The sequence below is a fragment of the Pelophylax lessonae genome (assembly GCF_965119305.1).
Source record: "Pelophylax lessonae genome assembly, chromosome: 10".
Lineage (NCBI taxonomy): Eukaryota > Metazoa > Chordata > Amphibia > Anura > Ranidae > Pelophylax > Pelophylax lessonae.
The window spans coordinates 223,218,230-223,243,251 of record NC_138777.1 but is presented as its reverse complement, the minus strand read 5'-3'; the positions used below and the strand labels follow the sequence as shown (position 1 = coordinate 223,243,251).

The following is a 25,022-nucleotide window of genomic DNA, read 5'->3' as shown; positions in this document are numbered from 1 at the left end:
CAACCTTGGAAGCCTTTACATGTAGTAGGGAGGCTGAGAAAATTTAAGGGATTTCAATTCCTTACTAATTCTGTGAAAAAGTGGAGATTTCGTCAGGAGTTCAAGGGGAAGGTGACATTGTGTTTTTGAAGGGTACAATGGGCTTTAACCACTTTACTACCGGAGGATTTTGCAGGCCACTTTTTGCGATTCGGCACTGTTTGAATTTAACTGACAATTGTGCGGTCATGCAACGCCGTACCCAAATGAAATTTACGTCCTTTTTTTCCCACAAACAGAGCTTTTATTTGGTGGTATTTGATCACCTGTGCGATTTTTACTTTTTGCGCTATAAACAAAAAAAGAGCGAAAATTTTGAAAAAATAAAAATATTTTTCACATTTTTTTATACGAAATTCCCCCCAAAAAATGTAAAGATCAAAATTTTTTATCATTTTTGACCAATTTGTTTTCTGCTACATATTTTTGGTAAAAAAAAATTGCAATAAGCGTATTTTGATTGGTTTGCGCAAAAGTTATTGCGTTTACTAACTAAGGGAAAGATTTATGTAATTTTTGGTGTGTTTTTTTTTTAACGAGTAATGGCGGCGATCTGCGATCTTTTTTGCGGGACTGCGACATTGCGGCAGACAGATCGGATCCTTGACTGACATTTTTTACACTTTTGGGGTTACCAGTGACATTACTACAGTAATCAGTGCTATAAATATGCACTGTTACTGTAAAAATGACACTGGCAGGGGGTTAATTTTATTGGAGAGGGAGGGGTTAATGTATGCCTGGTGCTTACTGACATGTGTGGGGGGAGGTGACTGAGGTGAAAGGCGATCACCGCTGCTCCTCCCCTGGCCCGACTCCCGCTGTGACTGAATACAGCGGGAGCGAGCCTCCGGCGGCGTGCGCGCGCCGCCCACAAGGGGAGGAGTCCAGCGACATAGGTCTACGTCGCTGGACGATAACGAGCCACATTGCCGCAGTAGCAGCAATGTGAGCGGTCGTTATGTGGTTAAACATCTGCTGAAGGTTCTAAAGTATTTTTACAACTATCTTGGACCTGTTCTTGTGGCAGGTTTTGGACCCTCATTATTTTTTTTTTGCTTTTTAAAAGAGGAGCAAAACAAAAAATGTAAATCGACCGACCACAAATAACGATCAAATAGATTGTTGATCCAAGAAATATTTGATTGCCTTCTAGGTGATCAGGAAGGAATTCATTTTTTGAATTGAAACAAATTGTGGCATGCAAAAAAATACTTTTTTGCCTTCCTCTAAATCAGGGTTCTCCAAACTTTTTAAACAAAGGGCCAGTTTATTGTCCTTCAGTCTTTAGGAGGGCCAATGTCACCAACAATGGGGCACAATTCCTTTCCTTGACACCAACAATTCGGCCCTATCATTTGTGTCAGTGGGTGGCATAGTACCCCATTGTTGGTGTCAGTGACAGGAATTATGTCCTGTTGCTGATGTCATTGGATAGAACACTGCCTCAAGGGCCCGATAAGGGCAAGCAAAGAGCCGCATCTGGCCCCAAACTGCAGTATGGAGAGCACTGCTCAACTGTTTACTTATTTTTTATCTATTGGTTAGACAAGGCAGACTTGTATGTTTTTTTCAAATCCTTTCACTTTTCCATGCTTCTAGACTTGTCCCCAGAGCATCTTCCCCTCCATCCTCCAGTCTAAGCTCATAGCCCTGCACAGGACATGATGATGCTGAGGAAAAGTCTATTGCTGGGGCATGGAGGAGCCCTACTGGCTCAGGAAGCAAAAGATCTGGTAAGTAATGGCTCGTTTCCACTGAGCTTTCCGGTACGGTTCAGTTCGGTGCGGTACGCTATTTATGCTGTTTCCATTATGAATGGTACCCTAATTCCGAACCGTACCACTTTTTTGGTACCCTTTCGTTGGGTTACCAAGCACATTAGTACCGTACCAACAGGGTGAAGCTACACTCTGCAGAACTTTGATTGGTTGACAGAGAATCGTCTATCACAGCTTTCCTGCTACACCACGCCTATCATGAAAGGGTACTATTGGCAGTGGAAACGCAATGTGTACCGTTCCGAACAGTACCGTACTGAACCGAACCGTACCGTACCACTCAGTGGAAACGAGGCATAAATGTGCTTTTACTCTTCCGGAAAATAAACAAGCAGGTTACCCTTGCAGTGTGGAAACAGCCCCACTGCAAGGGAGAATTTTCAAATTTCCCAGAGTTGGGCTTTAAGAATGTAATGCACAGAAATGGAAAAATTGGTCTGTAGGATTTTAAGAAGTGGATGTCTATGACCATAAAGTTGGATGTTGGACAACTACAATTGGTAACCACTCACTTCTCCTAACTTATCTAATAAGTGCATACAAAGCAGGCTTGAAAAAGGTTTAGAGAACTTTGAAATTCCATATGTAAATCCCAATGACCTTCCCTCATTTATTCATTTTTGGTGTGTTTACTATGACATTACTTGTTTGATATATACCTGTTGAAATCCCGTGTTGTCCTGAAAGACAAGCTCTTCACCTCTTCACGCTCTTTGCTGCACTAAAAACTCAGACACTTTTATTTTCCTTGACCAACTCACCTCTGTGGACTTCAGAACACCTCCTGATGGAGAAGAGAAGGGAAGGGACATTTGGTATGGTGTACTCTGTAGTGTGAGGGTCTGTGCCTTACCAAGAGAAGAACAATAAAGCCCAGTGGCAGACTGGCAACTTTCGGCCCAGGGGGCAAGTACAAACCAGAGGCTCATGGTGCAGTGAATTGGCCCCGCCTCCCACTCTCCCTCTTCCTGTCCTCCCCTTGACCCCCATTCCAGGCTGGAGCCCTGCTCCAGGTACTCTCTCCTCACTGGCTGAATCAGGCCAGGGGGCGGTTGGGGGGAGCTGAGACAGCTCAGTTGGGGCTAGCAGGGGAGGAGAGTCTCCAGTGGGGCAGGGAAACGACCTCTGCTCAGACACAGTTTACACCATCCATGCTAGGGGAGGGGGAGGCTTGCGCTCTGTCCTTGTCTTCAGCTCGCACTCAGTAGGTCAGAGGCAGGGACTTTTTACTTTTCTTCACCAATAATCCTTTAGGCATGTCTGAGGCAGAAGTGGTGCAGCCTTTTTACGGGGCATCAGAGTGGCCCAGGGGGCAATTGCCCTCCTGCCCCCTGGCCCAGTCCTCCCCTGTTAAAGCCCCACTCATGCCATTTGTTTAGTTTTGAATAGAGCAGAGAAGCCTCTGATTGTTTTTTTTATGGAATCTGTGTCCCTATTGGGGGGATTTACACTCACTTTCTGGTAGAGTGGAAAAGGGTAAGAACTTCTGATAACGTTTTTCTTGCTATTCTTGCCTTCCTGCCTTGGTGATGCTTGCACCCTTATTTTCTGTACATTTCTCACCAGAACAGGAAGTGAGGGGACAATCTCCCCAAAGGTGTCACAGACAGAAATACAACCCAAGAGAAATTTTACTTTTCCCAACTCTATCCAAAATAAAAATAAAAAATACTTGAGTTAGGCTTTAAGCAGTAATTAATCTTTTTTTAAAGACCACTGGTGAAAAGAGTAGGCACCAGTTTCTGCTAATGGTCTGTTTACTAACTTTATCCAGTCTTATGGCCCCTATACTGCAGGGATATTCCTAGGACACATGCCATAGTTCTTTCTAAAGATTTACACCAAGGTACCAAGAAAGAATAGGCATACTAAAATTGATTCTTGAGGAAGCTAAAGAGGAAAGATGTTGGTAAAAAACTGCCAAATCAATATAAGAAGACAACAGGTCATCCAATGCATTGGCATCCACCAGCATTGAAATATTAACTTTTGAATTCTTGTTCACAGACTTTATAGTGGACCTAAAGATAAATCATGATAAATTTGCTGACCCATGGGAAAACCCCTGTTTTAACCCCCCCCCCCATCCCCTATCCTCCAACACCAATAAAATAGTTGTCCACTAATGGTCTCTGTTTAGGTCCCACCAGATTTTGCCTTTCCTTGTCTATCCAGTCCACCTGTTTGCTCTTTGTGAGGCAGAGGCAATGCTAGGATGTTTACTTAGCGCAGTACACTATATGGCCAAAACATTGTTGACCTCTGACCATCACACCAATATTGTTGGACATCCTATTCCAAAACTTTAAGTATTGATATACAGCTATGACAGCCCTGACTCTTTTGGGAAAGTTTTCCCCAAGATTTTTGAGGGTTTGTGTGGGAATGTATCGTCATTTACCTAAAACAGCCTTTGCAACGTCAGGTACTGATGAAGACCTACGTAGCTTCCAGCTGGCATTCCAATTCGTTCCAAAGGTGTTCAGTAGGGTTGAGGTCAGGACTTCTCACCAAACTCTTCCAGCCATGTCTTAATGGAACAAGCTGGAACAGAAAAGGGCCTTCTCCAAACTGTTTCTACAAGGTTAAAAATGCATAATTGTCTGAAAAAAAATTATAAGCAAATGTTTTTCAATGAAGATTGCATGACTATGATTGATTTAAGGCCCCGTTCACACTGGGGGCGACGCTACTTCCCGGGGCGACCTCACAGGTCGCGGCGCGCTGCTTGCGCCGCGACCTCGGAGCGGCCGGCACGGACTTCATAACATTGAAGTCAATGCAGGTCGCTCCAGGTCGCCCCAAAGAAGCTCCGGACCCTTTTTCTAAGTCGGAGTGACTTGTGTCGCTCCTATTAGAACGGGTCCACAGCTTCTCTGTGGAAGGCGACCTATGGCAACCTGTCAGGTGACTAGGTCGCCTGACAGGTCGCCCCAGTGTGAATGGGGGCTCACAGACCCGGTATTAAAATGTAATGTCCAACAAACATACAAGTGTGATGGTCAGATGTCCATGAAACTTCAGCTATATAGTGCATGAGGATTTTTAGAACATGGGCACGATAAAGGACCAATGGGCCAAAAGTCATTTTTTCACTTTAGGTCCACAATAAGTAGGCGAACATATGACTTTGAAAAAAAATTGTGTACGATCAGTATCATCTGTCTTTCCTGTTTTACATGGTAGATAGAATGCCTTCAATCAAGGGTTGTAAATAAAAATGAGTAGGGCACCATGGCTGAATATCAAAGCACTTTATACAACAAAACACATACAGGTAGTAGCTTACACATAAAAATGTACAAAGGTGCCCTCCCACCATGATGGAAGCGGCACAGGCAGGTAGAAGACAGCATGCAGAATTCAGACAGTCCCAGTGTGTCTATTCTTGATGATGAATGAAAAGTTCGCTTCCCAGTGTTATGAGGAAAATATCTGGAAGTCTTTGACATCAAGGCTTTTTGCTCCAACCGTTTCTTCCAGCTCATTAAATGCTCGTCTGTGCTGAGTGTCACATAGGATGACATCACTGATAGGTACCATCACAGTCTCAATGTGTTTCATGCTATAATCCCCTCCTCAGACGAATATGATTGTTCAATTTGTCTTCTGACTATACACACCCTCCTAAAATAATTCTATGTTTCGTCACCATGTAAGCTTATATTACATCATAATATACAATAAAAATACAAATACGTCATAATATACAAACAGCAACACATATATCTAAAAAAAAAAAAAAAAAAAGAAAGAAAAAAAAAAAAAAGAAATAATAAAAAAAAAAAAAAGAAAAGAAAAAGAAAACCTTTGTAATATCAAAATCACCTTTCAGACCTCCAGGAAACTTAGCCAGGGTACAGATTTCAAATCTGAAAAATTCTCACTATCAGGCGTTTTGCTATTGTTTTGTGTGTGAGTATAGCCTGCAATGGACCAAATCCATTATCGTCCTATTTAAGAACCAGGCTTCAGTGAGCACAAATGCTTTTCGGTTTGGTTAAATATTAAATAGTATAACGCTCTGGTTCCAGTTTCCTTTTGGTTATTCCGATGTAAAGTAGATTACAAATACAGCATCAAGGTATACAACACCAAGTGTATTACGACTACAGGAACCATGTATTGTATATTGTCTATAAGGACCACCAATTTTTTTTTTTATTTTAAAGTATTAGTGAAATAAATTTAGATGTTTCACAACTAATAACATTGTTAGTAGGCCTTACTGGATTATCTTTAATGTGCAGTTTTTGCTAAATCGAAATTTATTTTTTTATAATTTTGCAAGTAACTACAAGACAGGCAATACAATCTCAAGAAGTGAATTCATTCAAACGGAATAAATGAACCAAAAATATCAGTCCTGATGTATTAATAATGCCCTAATTTAGCATGTATACAATTGCCCTATATTGTTATATTCTTCATATTCTAATAAAGGCAGATGATCATTGTTTAACTGTTTAAATCTTTGATCACTGAAAAAAAAAACCTAATAAATTATCTTAAGAAAGTCTGCCTGCTGGAACGACAGTCTAAAATGTTCTTTTACATTTTTTTTTAAATTCAAGAATAGCAGCTAGTTCAGTTTATTCATAAAGTTTCAAAGGAACAGAGTCCGATAATAGTTAACAATTATTATAAGCCACAAGTGATTTATCTCTGACATAGCTGTCTAAAATATCAAGTTGAAAGTTTATACTAATCGGAGGTGTTAGGAAAGGAGTGAAGACTCCTTTTGACTTTGTCACAGCAGAAGAACGTCATCGATGTACCTCAGCCGCAGAGCAACTTGAGACGGAGGTACATCAAAGAGACAAACCCCATATCAGTCCAACATACAGAATAGCAAAACTAGGAGCAATCAGCGTTCCCATGGCCGTCCTGGTTGTCTGTAAAAAAAGAAAACAGAATCGGAAAAATAATTATGCTCTAAAACGAAAAGAACAGTGTAACAAATTAAATTCCTATAGACTTTAGTATTCAGCATGAAACACATCAATTCTGGGAACATGTGATGTCATCTTATGTAAAACTGGTACACATATTAGCATTAATGGGGCTAGGATTGTGTTGAGCATAAAGCAAATAAGGTCAATATACATGTGACTTGTGTGCTAATAAGAATTTTCGGTAGTGTCCTACTTACAATTTTAGAGACAGAAGTGTTGGTGGAGCACTGGACACCAGTATGATCCACATGCATGCGGTTAACCCGGTAGAGGTCATCGTAGTAGTGATGCAAAAAGATGGTCAAAAAGTAAAAGTGTCAAAGATGTTTGATGGGTCCAGTTGACTTTTATCTGCCAAAGTAATAGTCACAGGAGTACAAATGTGCTTTGGTGGCTTTGGCAGTCTAGACCGATGCCCTAAATGAGTCCTCTTACACATGACAACATATTTTTAACCATCTCGTTCCGTTACAAACCCTGATGAAGGGAGACTGCTGAACCCCCCAAAATGAGTTGGATTCTCCCATGACTTACTTAGGCAAATAAGTCAACTGGGCCTATGAAACATCATTAGCTCTCTTACCTTTTGACCATCTATTTGCATTACTTACACTTGTTCAACTGTTACATTTGGAAAATTAATATTTTTTTCTTTTTTTTTTACTTATTATTATTGATCCTTTGCCTGCCCATCACTAAACACATGTAGATAATTTAAACAAAAGAAACAGGTGTTGGAGAGGAATCACAAGACTTTCTGCAGCTCAAAAAAAATTGCCATTTTATGTTTTACAGCAGACTTCTGACTGATAAATTAGTATATCCAGTGGAAATTCTGCACACAAGTTAAATGACCTAGGTGGCCTATTACTAGTCACAATCATGACATGATCAAGAGGGGCCCATTTCCACTGTTTTTGGTTTGTTTCTTCTCTGATGGTTTCTCTATTGTGTATCTTCAGTTGTGACCAGACTCAGAGAGAATTTGAAAATAGTTATATAGAAATACAGTATATATACAGTAAATAATATAATGATATTATATATACATGTCTACTTCTTGTTCACCAAATGTCCACTGCCCTAATATGTCTACCAAATGTCTATTGTTTTCCTTTTCTGTGCTTGGTACAACTCATTAAAAACTATATTTCTTAAAAAAGGGAATCTAACATTTTTGTTCTTGGGTTTGCATACACTTTAATTGCCATTTTTCTTGCACCAACTTAATATATGTTATACATTTACAAACAAAATGGTAGACTCTTTGCATAGAAGTCTTTTATCTCTCCGCACCTCTCCATTTTCCCATCTACTATTTTCCTCACCCTACTGCTTTGTCATCTTGTCCTACCTTTACCTGGATCCAGCCCTCTTTCTCTTCTATCGTATCCCCTCCTCAATTCTATTTCCTACCAAACATATCTATTTAGTTTGGTGCAAAGGGGATATCTCAACTCTTGCCTTTTTCAATTATACTCACCACCTTGGCTCCCACATTTGAGAATAATGCTGGGAAGAACTATATTTGCCCTCCAGGGTTATTTATGTAGCGCAACCCACTGGTGAACTTGTTTCCTTTCCCCTAGTTACAACACACTGCCAGGCAGGTAACAATTTCTTCATTCATCCATTCGCTCAAAGGAAAAGTGTAGGGGTGTATTTTTGGGGGTTTTATTGGAACAATGAATTCAGATGGGGTGAAAGAAGCATGGGATACCCCCAAAACTGGTGAACTGCACACTTTGAGGTCTCCTCTATCTTGCTGACTGCACAAAAAATCTCCTGCAAAATCTCTAATGCTGACAGGTAAATTGACTTTTCCCAAAAGACCACAGTTGCACACGGTCACTACATTCCAGCACTGGGGTCAGTTACTCACTTGGCCACAGGATCATCAGTTGCCTCCTTCTGATATCCACCGAGCACTCTCCAGTGAGGGAGATGCAAACTCACACGACCTTTCCCCCAACTTCCTCCTGGCACTCTCCCGTGAGCTTCTCCAGACCCAAATGATCTCCAGGACTGGATTGTCCTGGAGTGGACTGGATTTTACAAGCCCCCCCCCCCCCAGCCTAAGATTCAACTGGGACCTCGATGTCTTCTAGATGGCATCTCCAGTAAACCTGCCCCAGGGGTTTTCTCCAGCAGGATTAGACTTAGGAACTTTGCCACTCCTGTTTCAGGCCCCAGACTGTTTATAGGCTCTCCCACCACCTACTGGGCACACCTCCCCAAGGATTGGGAGCAGTCCCACAAATTTTAAGGTTGCCCTATCTGTTCTTCCGCCCACTATAACTCTAGAATCTCCTAGAATACAGTTGGAAGTAATCAGAGCAGCAGCTTGTGAGACACTGAGAAGGCTAAAACAATCAATCCCTGCTCCACTGATTTATCTGCTCCACAGAGCAGATAAACAAAATTTTCCAATCAACCTGCACTAACTAGAAGGGTGCTACATTAAGGCCCCTTTCACACGGAGCGGACCGTATTGCGATCCGCTCCGGCACTTTTTTTTTTTCACGGACACGGATGACATTTGTGTCATCCAGTCCGTATGTCCGCATATCATCCCATCCGTTTGCGGATGATATACGGACATAATGCATGTCTATGTGATTGCGGATGTCAGCGGATGACACCACTGACATCCGATTTTGCGTCCTTTCCGTTTTTTAAACGGAAGAAAAAATAGGGTTCTGTTCCGTTCCAAAAAACGGAACAGAACTGAAAGGACGCAAAATGGATGTCAGCTGATGGACATCCGCTGACATCTGCAATCCCATTGACATGCATTATGTCTGTATATCACCCGCAAACGGATGGGGTGATATACGGACATACGGAACGCCCATGTGAAAGGGGCCTTAGATTTGTTTTTGTCTCATTAGCCTTACTTCTCTCTTTTGTAGTATGGTAACGCCATATTAGCCCTCCAACCTATTCACTTGGACACAGGATCATTTGTTGCCTCCCTTTAATATCCACTGGGCACTCTCCAGTGAGGGAGATGCAAACTCACACCACCACAGGGCAACTAGACACCCTTCCCCCACCTTTCTCCTTGGCACTCTCTCGTGAGGGGGCCTGAAAGCACCTGTCTACCTAATTCAACATTTTTGTTAGGAGGTATATTCCATGCCTATTGTATCCTTAAGATGTGCTTACAATATGTTCAAAGGTCTACTTCTTCTTTTATGTTCACCAAATGTCCACTGTCTTACTACTAGACGTGCAGAACAGAAAAATGTGTTTAGTTTTGGATAGATTTGTTATGTTACTAATTTTGTTTTGTTAATTCAATTTGGAATTCGTTTAGTTTTATTTCATTTAATTTTGTTTCATTTATTAATTTTCTAACAAATTCCAAATCTTTGGAACAGTTTGAATTCAGATCTGTTGAGAAATGACCGACCAATGCAAATTTTGTATGAAGAATAGCTGGTTGTTAAGGAGTGGGCTGGGAAGCCGGCCGCCATGTCCTTAACAACCAATGACTCATCAGCTGTCAGCGGGTTTCCCCAGTGACAGATGAATGTAAATAAAGAATGACGGCAATGAAAAATTCAGAAAAAAACAGCGTGGCCCCTCCCAATCCATAAAAAACGAGAGAAGTGCGCACCGACCTAGTGCAATACCATAAAAAGTTTATTAGGAATGGTTAAAAACCACAACATACATTATATTCACAAAAGTATGCTGTATATAGGCATAGAACCGAATAATTATTTCGGCTATCCAGAGACCTCAGGACCATATTCCTTAATAGTGACAAGCAAACTTGAAAATGTCCATAAAGATAGGGCTAACGCGTTTCGAGACCGTTGGCTCTGAGGAAGAGGATCCTCCCTCGAATCGCCCTTCTCTCGTTTTTTTATGCTTTCAGTTTGTGTGGATACCCATCATCCTGCGAGGGCAGCAAGAGGTTAGATGTCATCTATTTAGCCACAACCTCTTTGGTTTTCTCACAACATTTGAGCGCAGGAGATATATTTTTGTCTATTCCCCTCCCAATCCATACCAGGCCCTTTTTTAAATAACTAAGGGGTGACCCGCTCCCTTGTGACGTCATTGGCCCAGCATGTCGATGATGTTACAAAGGGATAGGGTCACTCAATGAAACAAATTGCACATGTCTACCTATTATGTTTCCTTAGGTAACCCTCAACTATAATACTAAGGCAGCCACCACATCTAATGATTGCTAAGCCAAAATAGTGCATTTTTGTTCTTGGGTTTGGACACACTTTAATTTCCATTTTTCTTGCACCAACTTACTCAACAAGGAAGATGCAATAAATTTACAAACAAGATGGTAGACCCTTTAGGTAGAAGTCCATTATCTCCCCAGAAGCTCAATGTTATTAAAACGGCTCGTAAAGTCTCTGCTTGTCTCTTTCACCAAGAATTATTGCCGGGAAAGTTAAGTATGCAAAACAAATGCACATATCTCCAGCCGAAAATGTAACAACTTTCACAACATCAAACCGAATTCTGGCCTAGTTTGACTTCCTACGGTCAGATCTGAGGAACTTCAGAGAGGGAAGAAACGCATCCGCTTTGCAAATGTAAACAAGAAGTGTCGTATCTTCTATACAAATTGTGTCACCAGAGAGGGATAAAACAAAATCTGCTCTTTTATTATGGATTGGAATCTCACGGTGCACATAACGCAGGAACCTGACGGTATTCAACATGCAAAGTATAATGATTTGGTTCCGTCACGTTGTGGGTTTCCTGAACGCAGTAAATAAAGTAAATCAGGGAACTGTTATTGTCTTCTGGATAAGCACTCAAAGCGGAACTCCAGCTTTTCCTTTCAGTCTTTTAGAGATCTTCTGTATTGAAATGGCTTACTCTGATTTACTGCACACTGTGTTGAATTTGTTTTTACACGGAGACCTGATCAGAGCCGAATGCGGCTTTAAAACGAGTCTTCTCTTTGACGGCCATGCGGGCAGGTTGCCCGGGTCTCCTGGTGGGACGGGAGACTTGGGCGAGCCGCTCCTTGTAATGACAGTCGAGCAGCTTCTCAGCCGCATTGGTTGTCATTACAAGACAGGCGGCCGTCGGCTATGGACGCCGGTACCGGGGTGATGCCTCTAGCTGCAGGCACCATCCGGTACAAGCATTTTCCCAAAATATCGGCAATATCTGTAACCTCCGGGGCCGATTCCGATATATCGGGGAAAGTGCATATCGGCCGTCGATATATCGGCTTTGTCGATAATCGGTCAATCCCTGCTTTAATATATATATATATATACAGTATCTCACAAAAGTGAGTACACCCCTCAAATTTAAATATTTTATTATATCTTTTGCCAGCGGTTTAGACATTAATGGCTGTGTGTTGAGTTATTTTGAGGGGACAGCAAATTTACACTGTTATACAAGCTGTACACTCACTACTTTACATTGTAGCAAAGTGTCATTTCTTCAGTGTTGTCACATGAAAAGATATAATAAAAATATTTACAAAAATGTGAAGGGTGTATGCACTTTTGTGAGATACTGTATATATGTAAATGATAATATATATATATATATATATATATATATATATATATATATATATATATATATATATATATATTTATTTTTTTTTTTTTTTTTGCTTAGTTCTGTTTTATATCTGCATGATGTTCAGCTGCTAGAACTGGAATGTTGATGGGTCCACTGCATGACTCTCTGTTGGGGCCATCCAGTTCTGTCCAATTTTACAAATATAAGTAATATTCCCTAAAGTATTACTAAACCCACAACAGTAAAATCAGTCTGTATATGAAGTAAATCATGCTTGTTATACTCACTGTGGTTAATCTTCTGCATTGTGTAAAAAGGCTGTTTTTTTTCTGTCTTCTCTGATGCTCCCCTTTCTACACTGTCCCCAATCCATCTCCTTATAGAACAGAACCTTGGGGGTAAGCTGCACATGCTCAATTTGGTGTGTATTGCTATAGATTTTTTTTTTTTTCTTGGGAGGGTGCATGTGATCAGCACAGGGCCAATCAGCACTGTCCAGACAGAGGGTCAGTGGTCATACAGCTTCATAGGACATTTAGGGGAGAGTGAAAACTCCTCCTACAAGCATTAATCAGACATAGATAGTAGTCACAAGCCTGCCATATACTGCTGATGAGAAAAGGTATTTAGCAGTTTATATTTACTAAAATAATTGCATTTCCATGTTCTGTGTACTGTGGGTGAGCAGATATAGTGAATGCAGGGTCATGGGGAGACAAGATATAGTGACTGCAGGCTCCTGGGTTTAGTAACACTTTAAGTAGGCATACATATTATTATTTTTTAGAGATAACGGGGTTTCTGACAACCTCCCCCTCCCCCAAGCTATGAAAGATCTGCAGAAATCTATCTACCTAGTCTACACAAGCATGGACATACAGCATGGCCAAATTACGAAGAAGTCATGTTCTATGTCTGGCAGCCTATTCTTAGCTGTGGGTTGGAGAAGTCAGAATGTGATTGATAACCGGGACTCTCAAGCACTCAACTGCTGTATTTTGCAGCCATTTTTTAACCGCGTTACCTGAATATGCAAACATATTAACGAGAGTCTTTTTGGCAAAGGCCTTCAAACTGGCCGCATAAAGTAAATTCTGCGCATTTTCTGAAAAACAGCAACTCCATGTAGATTTAACAATAACAAATAAGTGGAAAATTAAATGATTAAGGGCTTATTCACATAGGTGGCCAGGGGGGTGTTAAAAGCAGCCTAATTTTTACTGTCCCCCTCCCCAAATCAAAAAGAGAAATGCAGCTGCTTATGATTGTACACATGTTGGAGCAGCAATTCTTTGCTTTGGGGCCACAGAAAAGATCAGATGGCATGTTGCAATCACCGGGCGGCACCGGTGCCACATGTGACCCATTCAAGTGAATGGGGAGCCTCACACTCACGTGGAATGTAACAGAGCAGTGAGCCAACATTTTAAGGGTTAACACTAGAAATAAAGTCAACATATCACCTCCTCCATCTGTCAAGCGCCCTCTGAAAAGTAATCCAACTCCTGAGTGAATGAGCCCTTAAAGCTCTGGTGCCCAACCTGCAGCCCAGGGGCCACATGTGGCTCTTTGGAACTTTCTGTGAGGCCATAGAGGCCCCTGCAGACACTAATCTGTGTTTCCTTATTGTCCTGTTTTAGCAGTGATTTCTAGCAGTCTCATGTAATATGTCTCCTGAAGCATGTCCCCAGTCTCCAAAATCTCTTATAGCATTTTCTCAGTCTCTGACCATCTCCTGTACCATGTCCACAGTATTTGACCATCTCCTGTACCATGTCCACAGCCTCTTACCATCTCCTGTACCATGTCCACAGTCTCTTACCATCTCCTGTACCATGTCCACAGTCTCTTACCATCTCCTGTACCATGTCCACAGTCTCTTACCATCTCCTGTACCATGTCCACAGTCTCTGACCATCTCCTGTACCATGTCCACAGTCTCTTACCATCTCCTGTACCATGTCCACAGTCTCTTACCATCTCCTGTACCATGTCCACAGTCTCTGACCATCTCCTGTACCATGTCCACAGTCTCTGAACATCTCCTGCACCATGTCCACAGTCTCTGAACATCTCTTGAACCATGTCCACAGTATCTAACCATCTCCTGTATCATGCCCTCAGTCTCTGAACATCTCTTGTACCATGTCCACAGTCTCTGACCATTATTTGTATCATGCCCTCAGTCTCTGACCATCTCTTGTGCTATGTCGACAATCTCTTACCATTTCCTGTATCATGCCCTCAGTCTCTGACATCTCCTGTACTATGTGGGCAGTCTTTGACCATCTCCTGTATCATGTCCACAGTCTCTAACCATCTCCAGTATCATGCCCCCAGTCTCTGACATCTCCTGTACTTTCCTAAGAGTCTCTGATCATCTCTTATATCATGCCCTCATTCTATGACCATCTCTTGTATTGTGTCCAAAAACTCTGACATCTCCTGTACTATGTTGACAATCTCTGACCATCTCCTATATCATGCCCTCATTCTATGACCATCTCTTGTATCATGTGCATAGTCTCTGACCATCTCTTGTATCATCAAGGGGATTTCATTTTTATGTGTGCTCAGTATTTCTTTAATTATTTTTATTTCTAATTCTTTTTTAATCAATATGAGGTATTAGATAGTGGTGATTCATATCCCCCACTTTCAGGTAGCCAGCACTAATGTGAAACAGGCTGGAAAGTAGTAAAAATCCTGCTGGTCTTTCTTGCAGGAATGTACAGCTTACCTTACAAACTGAATGTCATGGAGTTTTACCTTCTAGTATGCCTTTATTTGTATATTAAAGGTATTTTTTAAATAATATATATATATATATATATATATATATATATATATATATGCAAACTATATAAGTATGCAAACTTAAAAACAAATAAATAAAAGCTGACCAATAACCATTAGAATTTCCCTTAAAATAAACATTTTTGTAAACGTAGTAGCCCCTTGGTACATAGGCAAGCGTTCTGCATTCATATTCATATTTGTGTGAATTCATATTCATATAATTCTTGTATTAAAAGTGTACTTTCCATTTAGGAATCTCTTCATCAGGGAAGGAAAAGATGTTCTTTTTAAAACATGTTAATCATAAATTTGTTTTAATTATTTAGTGACCCATTTCCATGTATCTAGGGCAAAATTGACAGTGGTGTCATTAAGATGTCACAACAGTTAAGGTGTGCATAGAGAAGATGTCAGGGTGTCACCAGCAACATCATTTAACAAGGCCTGAACCCCTAACAAATGTTAGAGGTAGGGAGGGAATGAGGGTGCTGGAAGGAAGGAAGGAAGGAAAGAAAGAGAATAGGAAGAATGGAAGGAAGATAGGGAGAAAAAAAGGAGTGAAACAGAAAGGAATGAAGAAGAAAAGGAGTGAAGGAGGGAGGAAAGAAAGAAAGAAAGAAAGAAAGAAAGAAAGAAAGAAAGAGAAAGAAAGAAAGAAAGAAAGAAAGAAAGAAAGAAAGAAAGAAAGAAAGAAAGAAAGAAAGAAAGAAAGAAAGAAAGAAAGAAAGAAAGAAAGAAAGAAAGAAAGAAAGAAAGAAAGAAAGAAAGAAAGAGGAAGAATAAAAATGATGAAGAGGAAAGAGAGAGAGAGAGAAAGAGACAGAAAGAGACAGAAAGAAAGAAAGAATGAAAGAAAGAAAGAAAGAAAGAAAGAAAGAAAGAAAGAAAGAAAGAAAGAAAGAAAGAAAGAAAGAAAGAAAGAAAAAAAATGGACGGAAGTGGAAAGAAGGATAAATGGAAGGAAAAAGGGAAGATGTAGAAAAAAGCAGAAGAACGTGGGGGACAAAAGAAGGAAGAAAATGAAAAGGGTAGAAATAAAGTGCGGGAAGGAGAAATAAAATGAGAGCCAAGGAAGTAAGGATGGAAGGAAGGGAGGGAAGTGATGGAAGGAAGCGGGAAGAGGTGGATATGAGGGATAAACATAATGAAATAAATTAAAAGGAAGAAAGAAGGAAGATGTAGAGAAATGCAGAAAGAAGTTGGGGACAAAAGGAAGAAAGTGAGGGAAGGAGAAAAGAAGTGATGGAAAGGGAAGGAAGGATGGAAGGAAGGAAAGGGGAGAGAAGGTAAAGGAATGGAAAGGAAGGAAGGAAAGGGGAGAGAAGCTAAATTAATTAAAAGGGAGGAGGGAAGGAAGGAAGGATGAAAGGAAGGAAAGGGAAGAGATGGTAAAGGAATGGAAAGGAAGGAAAGGGAAGAAAATGTAAAGGAATGGAAAGGGAGGAAGGAAATAAGGAAGGAAAGGGAAGGGAAGGGAAGAGAAGGTAAAAGAATGGAAAGGGAGGAAGGAAGGAAGGAAGGAAAGGGAAGAGAAGGTAAAGGAATGGAAAGGGATGAAGGAAGGAAGGAAGGAAAGAAGGAAGGAAGGGGGGATAATAAGGAGGAAATAAAGAGGGGAGAAAGAAATGTAGCGGTAGGGAAAAGTGGAAGGATATGGAGGTGGAAAGAAGGAAGAAAGGGGAGAGAAGGGGAGAGGAGGATATTCATCATTTTACAGATTCTTAATGGAGGACTTCTCATTGTTCCCTTCCTTACAGTAAACAATCACAATGCAGCACCATGAATGCATCCAGGAGCGTGTTTCAGGCCACAATCTTTAAAAATCATTTATGTGTGAATAATAATATTATAATGACAATCATTTATGAAAGAGAGAAAAAATTCTGACTTGAATATCCAAAGTGTAAATCCGGCTTCAATTCACCGTTAAGACTAATGTTAAAAAAAAAGAAAAAAAAAAAAAAAAGGAAAAAGCTCCTTTTGATAAATGAAGGCCATAAGGTCTGTACAGTATAGACTAATCTGCAATATAATAAAACGTTGCAGGGTCCATTTGTCAAGATATCCACATCACCAGATTGCTGGTTTATTGATGCACCATTTGACAGATGTGTCTGGTACAGTCAATGTATTTAGAGTCAATGTATCAACACAACATCTGCTCGCATCAGTAAGTGATTTTGGTGGTGTCAGTAGAAGGAGTTAAAAGGGAATTAGCTACAAAAGATAATCTAGTTAGATCTTATCAGCCTCTCTATGGGCCATTATAGCTCTCTGGATTTTTTGGGAAAGATTCCGATCTTGCTAGAATTTCATATGATGTAAATCTTTTAGTTTTGCTATCATGTACTACAGCTATGGCTGAAGTACAAACCCTGATTCTCATTGTTTCATTAGTAAAATATATTTATAAGAAGGGGAACACTGACACATCAGGTGCAAGTGAAATCAGTGAACTGTTTGTACTTTCTAAGGAACATCTACAATAAGTAGCTTAGTTTACCTAAATCTGAGTTTTTAAGAAAATATGAGGCCAGGCTATAACCCTTTTAAGTATGTGTATTTAGTAAATGCTCCTAAAAAGTAAATGAGCTAAAAAACAAGCCTTCACTTACCTATGTAGCAGCAGGCACTGTGAAGCAGCTCATTTTCAAAATTTACAGCAGAAGCATTTCTTTTTTTCAGGAGCTCAGCTCACCCAGCTCCCCTTTCCAGCAGTGACTATGCAGCTCAGCTCCCCCTGCTCCCCCTCCCAGCGTAACTCAGCAGCTAATTTCCCTTTGCTCCCCCTCCCAGCAGTGACTCTGCAGCCAAGCTCACTCTGTTCCCCCTCCCAGCATAACATAGCAGCTCAGCTCACCCTACTCCCCTTCCAGGCTGTGGCTCTGCAGCTCAGCTCCCCCTGCTCCCCCTCCCAGCAATGACTCAGTAGTTCAGCTGACCTTGCTCTCCCTCCCAGTAATGACTCAGTAACTAATTTCAACCTGCTTCCCTTCCTGGTTGTGACTCTGCAGCTCAGCTCCCCTTCCCAGCAATGGCTCAGCAGCTCAGCTGACCTTGCTTTCCCTCCCAGCAGTAACTCTGCAGCTCAGCACACCCTGATCCCTCTCCCAGCAATGACTCAGCAGCGCAGCCCATCCTACTCCCTCTCTTAACAGGGACTCAGGAGCTCAGCACTGGACCCACAGATCAGCTCCCACTGCTCCTCCACTGAGCAATTACTCGGCAGCTCTACTCCCCCTGTACTCCTTCCTAAGCATGGCTCAGCAATTCAGTTCCACCCTCCCAGCAGTGAATCAGTAGCTCAGCTCCTTATTTTCCTCTTCCCAGCAGTGACTCAACAGCTTAGCTTCCCATTTTCCTGCAGTGATTCAGGTTACCCTGCTCCCTCCTCCCAGTAGTGACTTAAAAGCCCTCCAGACTTCTAATATCTAATGTAAATATCAGAAAAGGTGCTCTATGGGGTGGGATCCAAGGAAGCAAAGAAAGCTGACTTGAACAACTGTAGCCCATCTGTTGTAAATGATTTGCTCCACAGTGCCTGCAGCTACAGAGATCACTGAGGGCTTGATTTAAAGCTAATTTAAGGCTTTGTGAGAATATGTATTCATACCTGATTGTCTATCACCTGGTCTCGGGTTCACTTTGAGTTTAATTTTCCACTTTCCACTGCAACAAGATTAAATATGGCCTATAGGGCTCTAGAGAGTAGAGCTACCACACACAGATCACTGCTGCCAGTGCAAATCTCTACCTAATTGTATTCTTCTAGGAGGCTGTGGTGAGGGTGCAGAGAAATGCAGTAAATGTTTCTGAATGATTAGATGCAAAATTAGAGTCCAAAGGGGCATAACTTTTTGGGCTGCAAAAAAAGTTACATTGTAAATAATGCAGATTCTCAGGTGCAAACTAAAGTGTTCCCAGAACAGCAGACTATCGTAGGCCAAAAAGCTTTAACACTAGCTTGCTGTACGGAACCAGGATGTAAAACAAAAGCTGTTAGCATGTAGCCTTTGTCTCTGCATGCATTTATATGTCATAACCCAACTCCAGCCAAAATCTATTTTTTTTTAAAGATTTGGACAAGGTGAGGAAGGATTGGAACACGTATCAAGTTTTTATTGCTGTGTCCCTGCTGGAAGACTTCCTGCCTCAGCAGTAATGTGTCACAAGATGTGGTGGCTACTGTACCCATCATTTCTTGCCCCGGTATCACAAAAGCAGGAGGTGAGGCGAAACCTGCTCATTGGGGTCACAGACAAAAAAAACAACCATCCTGACCATCGTTATATGTCCACCAGTATGTGGCTTGCTCCAAACTGAATTTCACAAGATCAGATCCCAGCAGTTCCTTTAAAGACGTTGTGCATCAGCCTCTTTCCCTGACGATGCCTCTGTAGGAGAAATGCGTTGGATTGTCTAGATACATGACGTCATCGCACACACCGTTTGTGGATGTGGCGGCGCCAGCTCTTGTGATACATGTTGCATTGCACACACCGTTTTTTCTGTAAGTGCAATTTTACTAAATGTTTATTAGTCATTGGGAACACTACACTATGAGATTTGCCTGTTTTTGTGCCTTTTATCTTTTCCAAGATATTCAGGACCATTGAGCCGTTTTAACGTTGGAGTCTAGGTTAGCTGCAGAGCAGCAAGGCACACATTGATCTCTGTATTGGGATGCAAGATTCAGGAAAGGAATGCATGCTCACAGGTGCGTTGAAGTCTGGATCACGTTTTGGTTGGCACAGTGTTGGCAGAGAACTGCTACATTTATGAAGAATTAGAAAAGCACTCACTGCCATATCCAGGTAATATAGAAAAAACAACCAAAGAAAGTCTGACTTTACTGGCATAGAAAGGAGCACAAAGCAATTTATTTAAAATTATACATTTTATTCCATATTATATTAAAAAGATTTCCCCCGATATCCTGGTAAAAACAAATTGAATATGCTGCCCGTATTGGCATAAGTTGTCATAAAACACGCAAGATCATACATGTAGGTAAATTCTTCATGGGTCAACGCCTTTCTCTTTCAGGCTTCATCAGGACTCATGATGATAGTCGTGAGATAGCCATAGCATGTTAATGCATATATATGATGTAATCATGTTTGATTTTTAGGTTTTGTTGTCTATGTAGTTATTTAAGCATCCTTCATGAGTCCTGATGATGCCTGAAAGAGAAACGTGTTGACCCATGAGGAATTTACCTACATGTTCTTGATTTTGCATTTTAGCCTTTACTGTATGATCTTACATGTTTTTATGACAACGAATTGCCTATACGCACAGCATATAATATAATATGGAATAACACGTATACTTTTTTATTAATTTTGTGCTCTTTGCTATGCCAGTGAAGTCCAACTTTCTTCAGTTGATTTTCTATATTTATAAATTGATTACACTTTTGGGACTTTCTTACACCTATTTATTTTTATTGGGCACTTTGCAATTTATTTATTATTTTGTTTGCACACTTTGTTCACGTTAATCATATGTGGATGAATATACTGAAAAATTTGGTGTTACTGAGTATTTAAAGGGGCAACACACCCAAATGTATCATCATTGAGAAAAGACAACCTGTCTGATGTTCCTACAAAGAAGTGGAAAGAACAAAAAAAAAAGTTTTGGCTGGACATTTGGTGCAAAATTTAGAAATTGCACCTTTAATACACTAAAATAGAAGAAGTAATACAATTTATTGAAATGAAAACAATCTTATCATACAAAATCAAATATTTTTCACTTGTTTTAAGCACTACTACTGTCTATCTCCCATCACCTACAAGCTCAACTCTCAGTTGGCATGATTGAGCTTTCTGAAAATTTTCCTTTCCAAATTGCCATAACCTAATTTATGAGCAGTGACGGTTCCAAATTGCACTCCAGGTAAAAATGACATAGTATACAGCCCACAGTAGCTAAGTGTTGGCTTTTATCAAATGAACAAAGGCATCAATGGGTTCCTTAGGTGAATATTTCAAAAAGTACAACTCTTTTTTAATCATCATCTACTTCTGTATTTGTCATATTAACTTACCACATAAATCTGGTCTCTTCATACATCCACTGTTTGTTGTGTTGCTTGCAAGTCCGTTAAAAGCAGCCATACTGTCAGAGCTGTAAGCCCGAAGAACAGAGAGCATATTAACCTGCTTCTCCAAAGGATCTGGACCAGATGCTTGGTCAGGTTGCAAAGAGCTTTGTGGCGTTTCATGAGGCAATGGAAGATTTGGATGCCACTGCTTTTCCATCATCTGTGGTGTTGAAGAAACCATGTTTTCAGAAGGTCTGAGAGCAGCTGAATTCAGTAGAGGATCTTCTTCTTCATGGTCTTCTTTGTTCTGTTCGTCAACTGTGTTCATGTTTTCTGGTTCAGTGTCAATTTCTTCATCTTCATTCTCATCTTCTTTACACGTTTCCATGTCCTCAGATGAGGATTCATCAGAGAGGTCATCAGTAGCAACTGTATTAACTGACTCACACTGCAAGGCATGTGCTTCGTCATCCGGGGCAGACTGAGAGTCAATGTCCATGTTAGAGCAAGAGTTTTGAGCATTGGACCCAACCGAGTGAGGATATACACCAAACTGCTTGTAGAATTCATTTGGAAAATTGTTAAACACTGGATCCATATGACTGGACCATGAAGTGCTTTTATGATCAGATAAAGTCTCTTTAGAGTTCAGACCTTTTTCAGAATTCTGCAATGGACTCAAGTTTGACATCATTTCTTTGCCACACTGTGCTGAAGAAGAGGAGGCAGCAATTTTATTTGCGGTACCCAAGGATTCTCTCAGTGAATCTTTTGTGTGCCCCTGCCCACTCATTGAGCTGTCCTTACGCTTTGCTTTTCCTAAATGGTTAGCTTGGAGATGCAAGGCCATCAACTCCATGGATGATGTTGTAAAAGAACAAAACAAACACCCATGCCAAGCAATGTTATCTTGGACTGTTATAGATGAACCTGGAAGAGATGGAGCATCTGGCCTCACCGACAGGTCTAGAGGTTCATACTGAGACTTTTCCAATTTCCTTTGTGGTGTTTTGTTCTCCACTTTGTCTTCACAGTTGTCAGACCTGGAAACTTTTATAGGAAGCGACTCTAGCAAAGCTTTCTCTTTCATCTCCTTCTCTTTCTTCAAAGAACTTAAAACAAAGCTATCCATGAAGGCCTGCAAAGAGCCCTGGAAGTTAACACCATTTCCTACAATGTTCTGATATGCTCTCCCAAATTCTGCAATATTTGCTGCTTTAGAAGAGATCTCTGATTTTTTCAAAGCTTCTGAAGAAACCTCAGGACTAATGCCACTTGACTGTCCCTGACGATCTCCAGACATCAATCCTGACTGCCATTGCTGGGACATTACGCCACTTCTGAAATCAATTCCGGGGAGGCCTTTAAATGCTCCTCGTAAAACGTCAGGTCTCATAAATAGGGAGCTCTTGTTGACTGTTTCATCCTTGTGCTCCTGTCCTGGAGTATGCCCATGACTAGCAATAGGACCAGAGCCATTCTGCCTTTCTCGATGGTGGCGCTCCAGGTGGTACTTCAGAGATGCTGATTGGGTCCCAGCATAGTCACAATGGGGACACTTGTAAGGCTTCTCACCTAAAGTTTCACAAAAAAAAATGAAAATGTTTCAATATTTTAAAATATTGTCCTTTATCATTTTTCTTTTTTGAAGTTGGAAAGTGGGTGGAAATAAAAAAGTGAAATTCTGACTGAAAAGGTGAACGTAGTCTTTAAATTCATATTAAAGGTTATTTTTTCATTTTTGTTTTAATCTTACAGGACATAATCAAGACAATAACCCTTACCTCTGGATAAGTACTATGGATAATAGGGAACCTAAACACCCTGTAATTAGCATACAAATTCTAGAGTCTCATCTAACATAAGAAATAAGGTAGAAGGAAAACAGACACCACAGAAACGTTAAAATCAGGGAGCAGAAAAAGGTGAAATTAAAAAAAAAGGAGGGGCAAACGGGCGGGATATGAGGGATATGGGGGAAAGGTAAGGGAAAGGGATTTTATAACTTTTAATGGTATTTTTTTATGTAGCTTTGTATTATTATCAATTGACAAAATTAATAAATAGTAAAAATGCAATACAATTGCTTAAAAAACAATTTTTCTTAATATGCATAAATCCCTTTTAGTGTTTTCTCTAATTTATTCTAAAAAATGCTAAAGAATGGTCTCTAATAGGTCAATCCTACGACCTTACTACAGGATTAATGGATAGTTAAGTCAATAACATTAACAGACAAGATGGACAGAATCTGCCTTTATGCCAAACCACTGAGCTGCGTATGGCTTCATTGGGGTTGGTCAATAGTTAGGAAGAGAAATATAGAGACTGAAAGCCATTTACCAAATTTATCAACATCCAAAGATGAACCTATTAATTTAGATAGATGGTCCCACTTTCTCAAACAAATTATGATATGGCCATTGGCCAAAGGCCATATGAACAGCCATACTTTCAGACCACATTAAAAAGGTTACTGGTCTTACATGTTTAATCTATCAGCAGCACATGATGGGAAAGAAAGAATATTACTATTTACATATCATTCTCAAAAACAACGAGTACGAGGTTCAATTTTTTTTTTCCCGACTAACAGTTTTGAGGAAATGCTTAAGTTCCAAAATTCTAAAAATATTGGTCTAGCACGGGTTCATATAACCTTAAAAGCTTTTGTTAAGTTTCAAGAAAATGACAGTATATCCTTTAAGTTGGTGCTGATATTTTTCTTTCTGCAAAAACAACAGATGGATGAAGTGAGCTCAAAGCTGACAAAAAAAAATTAAACAATATGGCTGTGCTGTAAAAATATAAACAATTCTTAACTCAATATTTATTATCAACACAAAAGTAGAACATAATAATACATTACTTACCAAAACTCTTACAGTTATCTTCTAACAACTATTAATTTCAAAATAGTAATATATTGAAATCCTATATAGATGTATTAAGTAGTTTACAAAGTTGTTTTTTTTTTTTTTAATTTTCACTTGAATATAAGTAAAATATTTTTTTAAGCACCTTTGATTTTTTTTATGACCACCAACAGTCACTCAGTGTGGTATTTCATAGCTAAACCAAGTAAAAAATTATAATTTTATAACTTCATAGAAGAAAATAAAAATCTAAATAATTCCCATTCAAAAATGTGTATATTTTACTTTCTAACTAAATCAGTGCAAAATAAAATACAATGTTTTAGCCAATGTTTTACTGAAATATACTCTTAATACTTAATATATACATTATGTGGTGTTTCCTATAAATTCAGAAATAATTTTATTTTTCGAAAACCCATTTGTGAGAATATATTAGCTTACATTTCTCGAAAAGCAGAATATATAAAAATTCCTTTGAAAAACACATAAGGCATAATAGCTAACATAAATTTAAAAAAAGTTATAAGCTTGAATATTCACAGAATACAAAAGCTGTTAAAATTTGTTTAAATTATACACATGGAAACCATTTTTAAAAAACTAAAAAAAAGATTTTTATGGCACTGTTACGCAAGACTGAAATGAATGATTTAAGTCGTGCTCTGCAGTAAATCATGGATATAATTAGCAAATGGCATACTGCACGAGTAATTTATCATTATTTAGAGGGCAGCATTCCAGAAGAATTCTGAGATCTACAGACCTATTGCATTGTTTCTAAATACAGATCTATAAACACAGATATTCTAAAATATTAAAGTCATTCCATTACTGCAGCTTAAGCAGAGCAATGTATAGGTTAAATTAAACTTTGTCAATAAAAATTAAATAAAATCCTTACTAATGAAGAAATGCAAAATATATTAGGAAGCTCTATTTTATATGGTAATTATCTGCAAAGGCTTTGCAGTGATTTCCGTATGTACTGATG

The 25,022-nt window shown here is 39.8% G+C and overlaps 1 protein-coding gene across 5 annotated transcripts in view; it reads right to left on the bottom strand.

Annotated features, from left to right (window-relative positions):
• Positions 1–4,913: 4,913 nt before the first annotated feature.
• ZNF536 (zinc finger protein 536) overlaps positions 4,914–25,022 on the bottom strand; it is a 628,548-nt gene continuing 608,439 nt past the window's right edge. For all 5 annotated transcript variants that reach the window (XM_082270639.1, XM_082270638.1, XM_082270642.1 and 2 more), the window contains 2 exons: positions 21,156–22,727; positions 4,914–6,715 (listed from right to left, as the gene is read on the bottom strand). In XM_082270639.1, the coding sequence (XP_082126765.1) occupies positions 6,678–6,715; positions 21,156–22,727 (1,610 nt within the window). In that variant the 3' untranslated portion in view covers positions 4,914–6,677. The remainder of the gene's footprint in view (positions 6,716–21,155; positions 22,728–25,022) is intronic.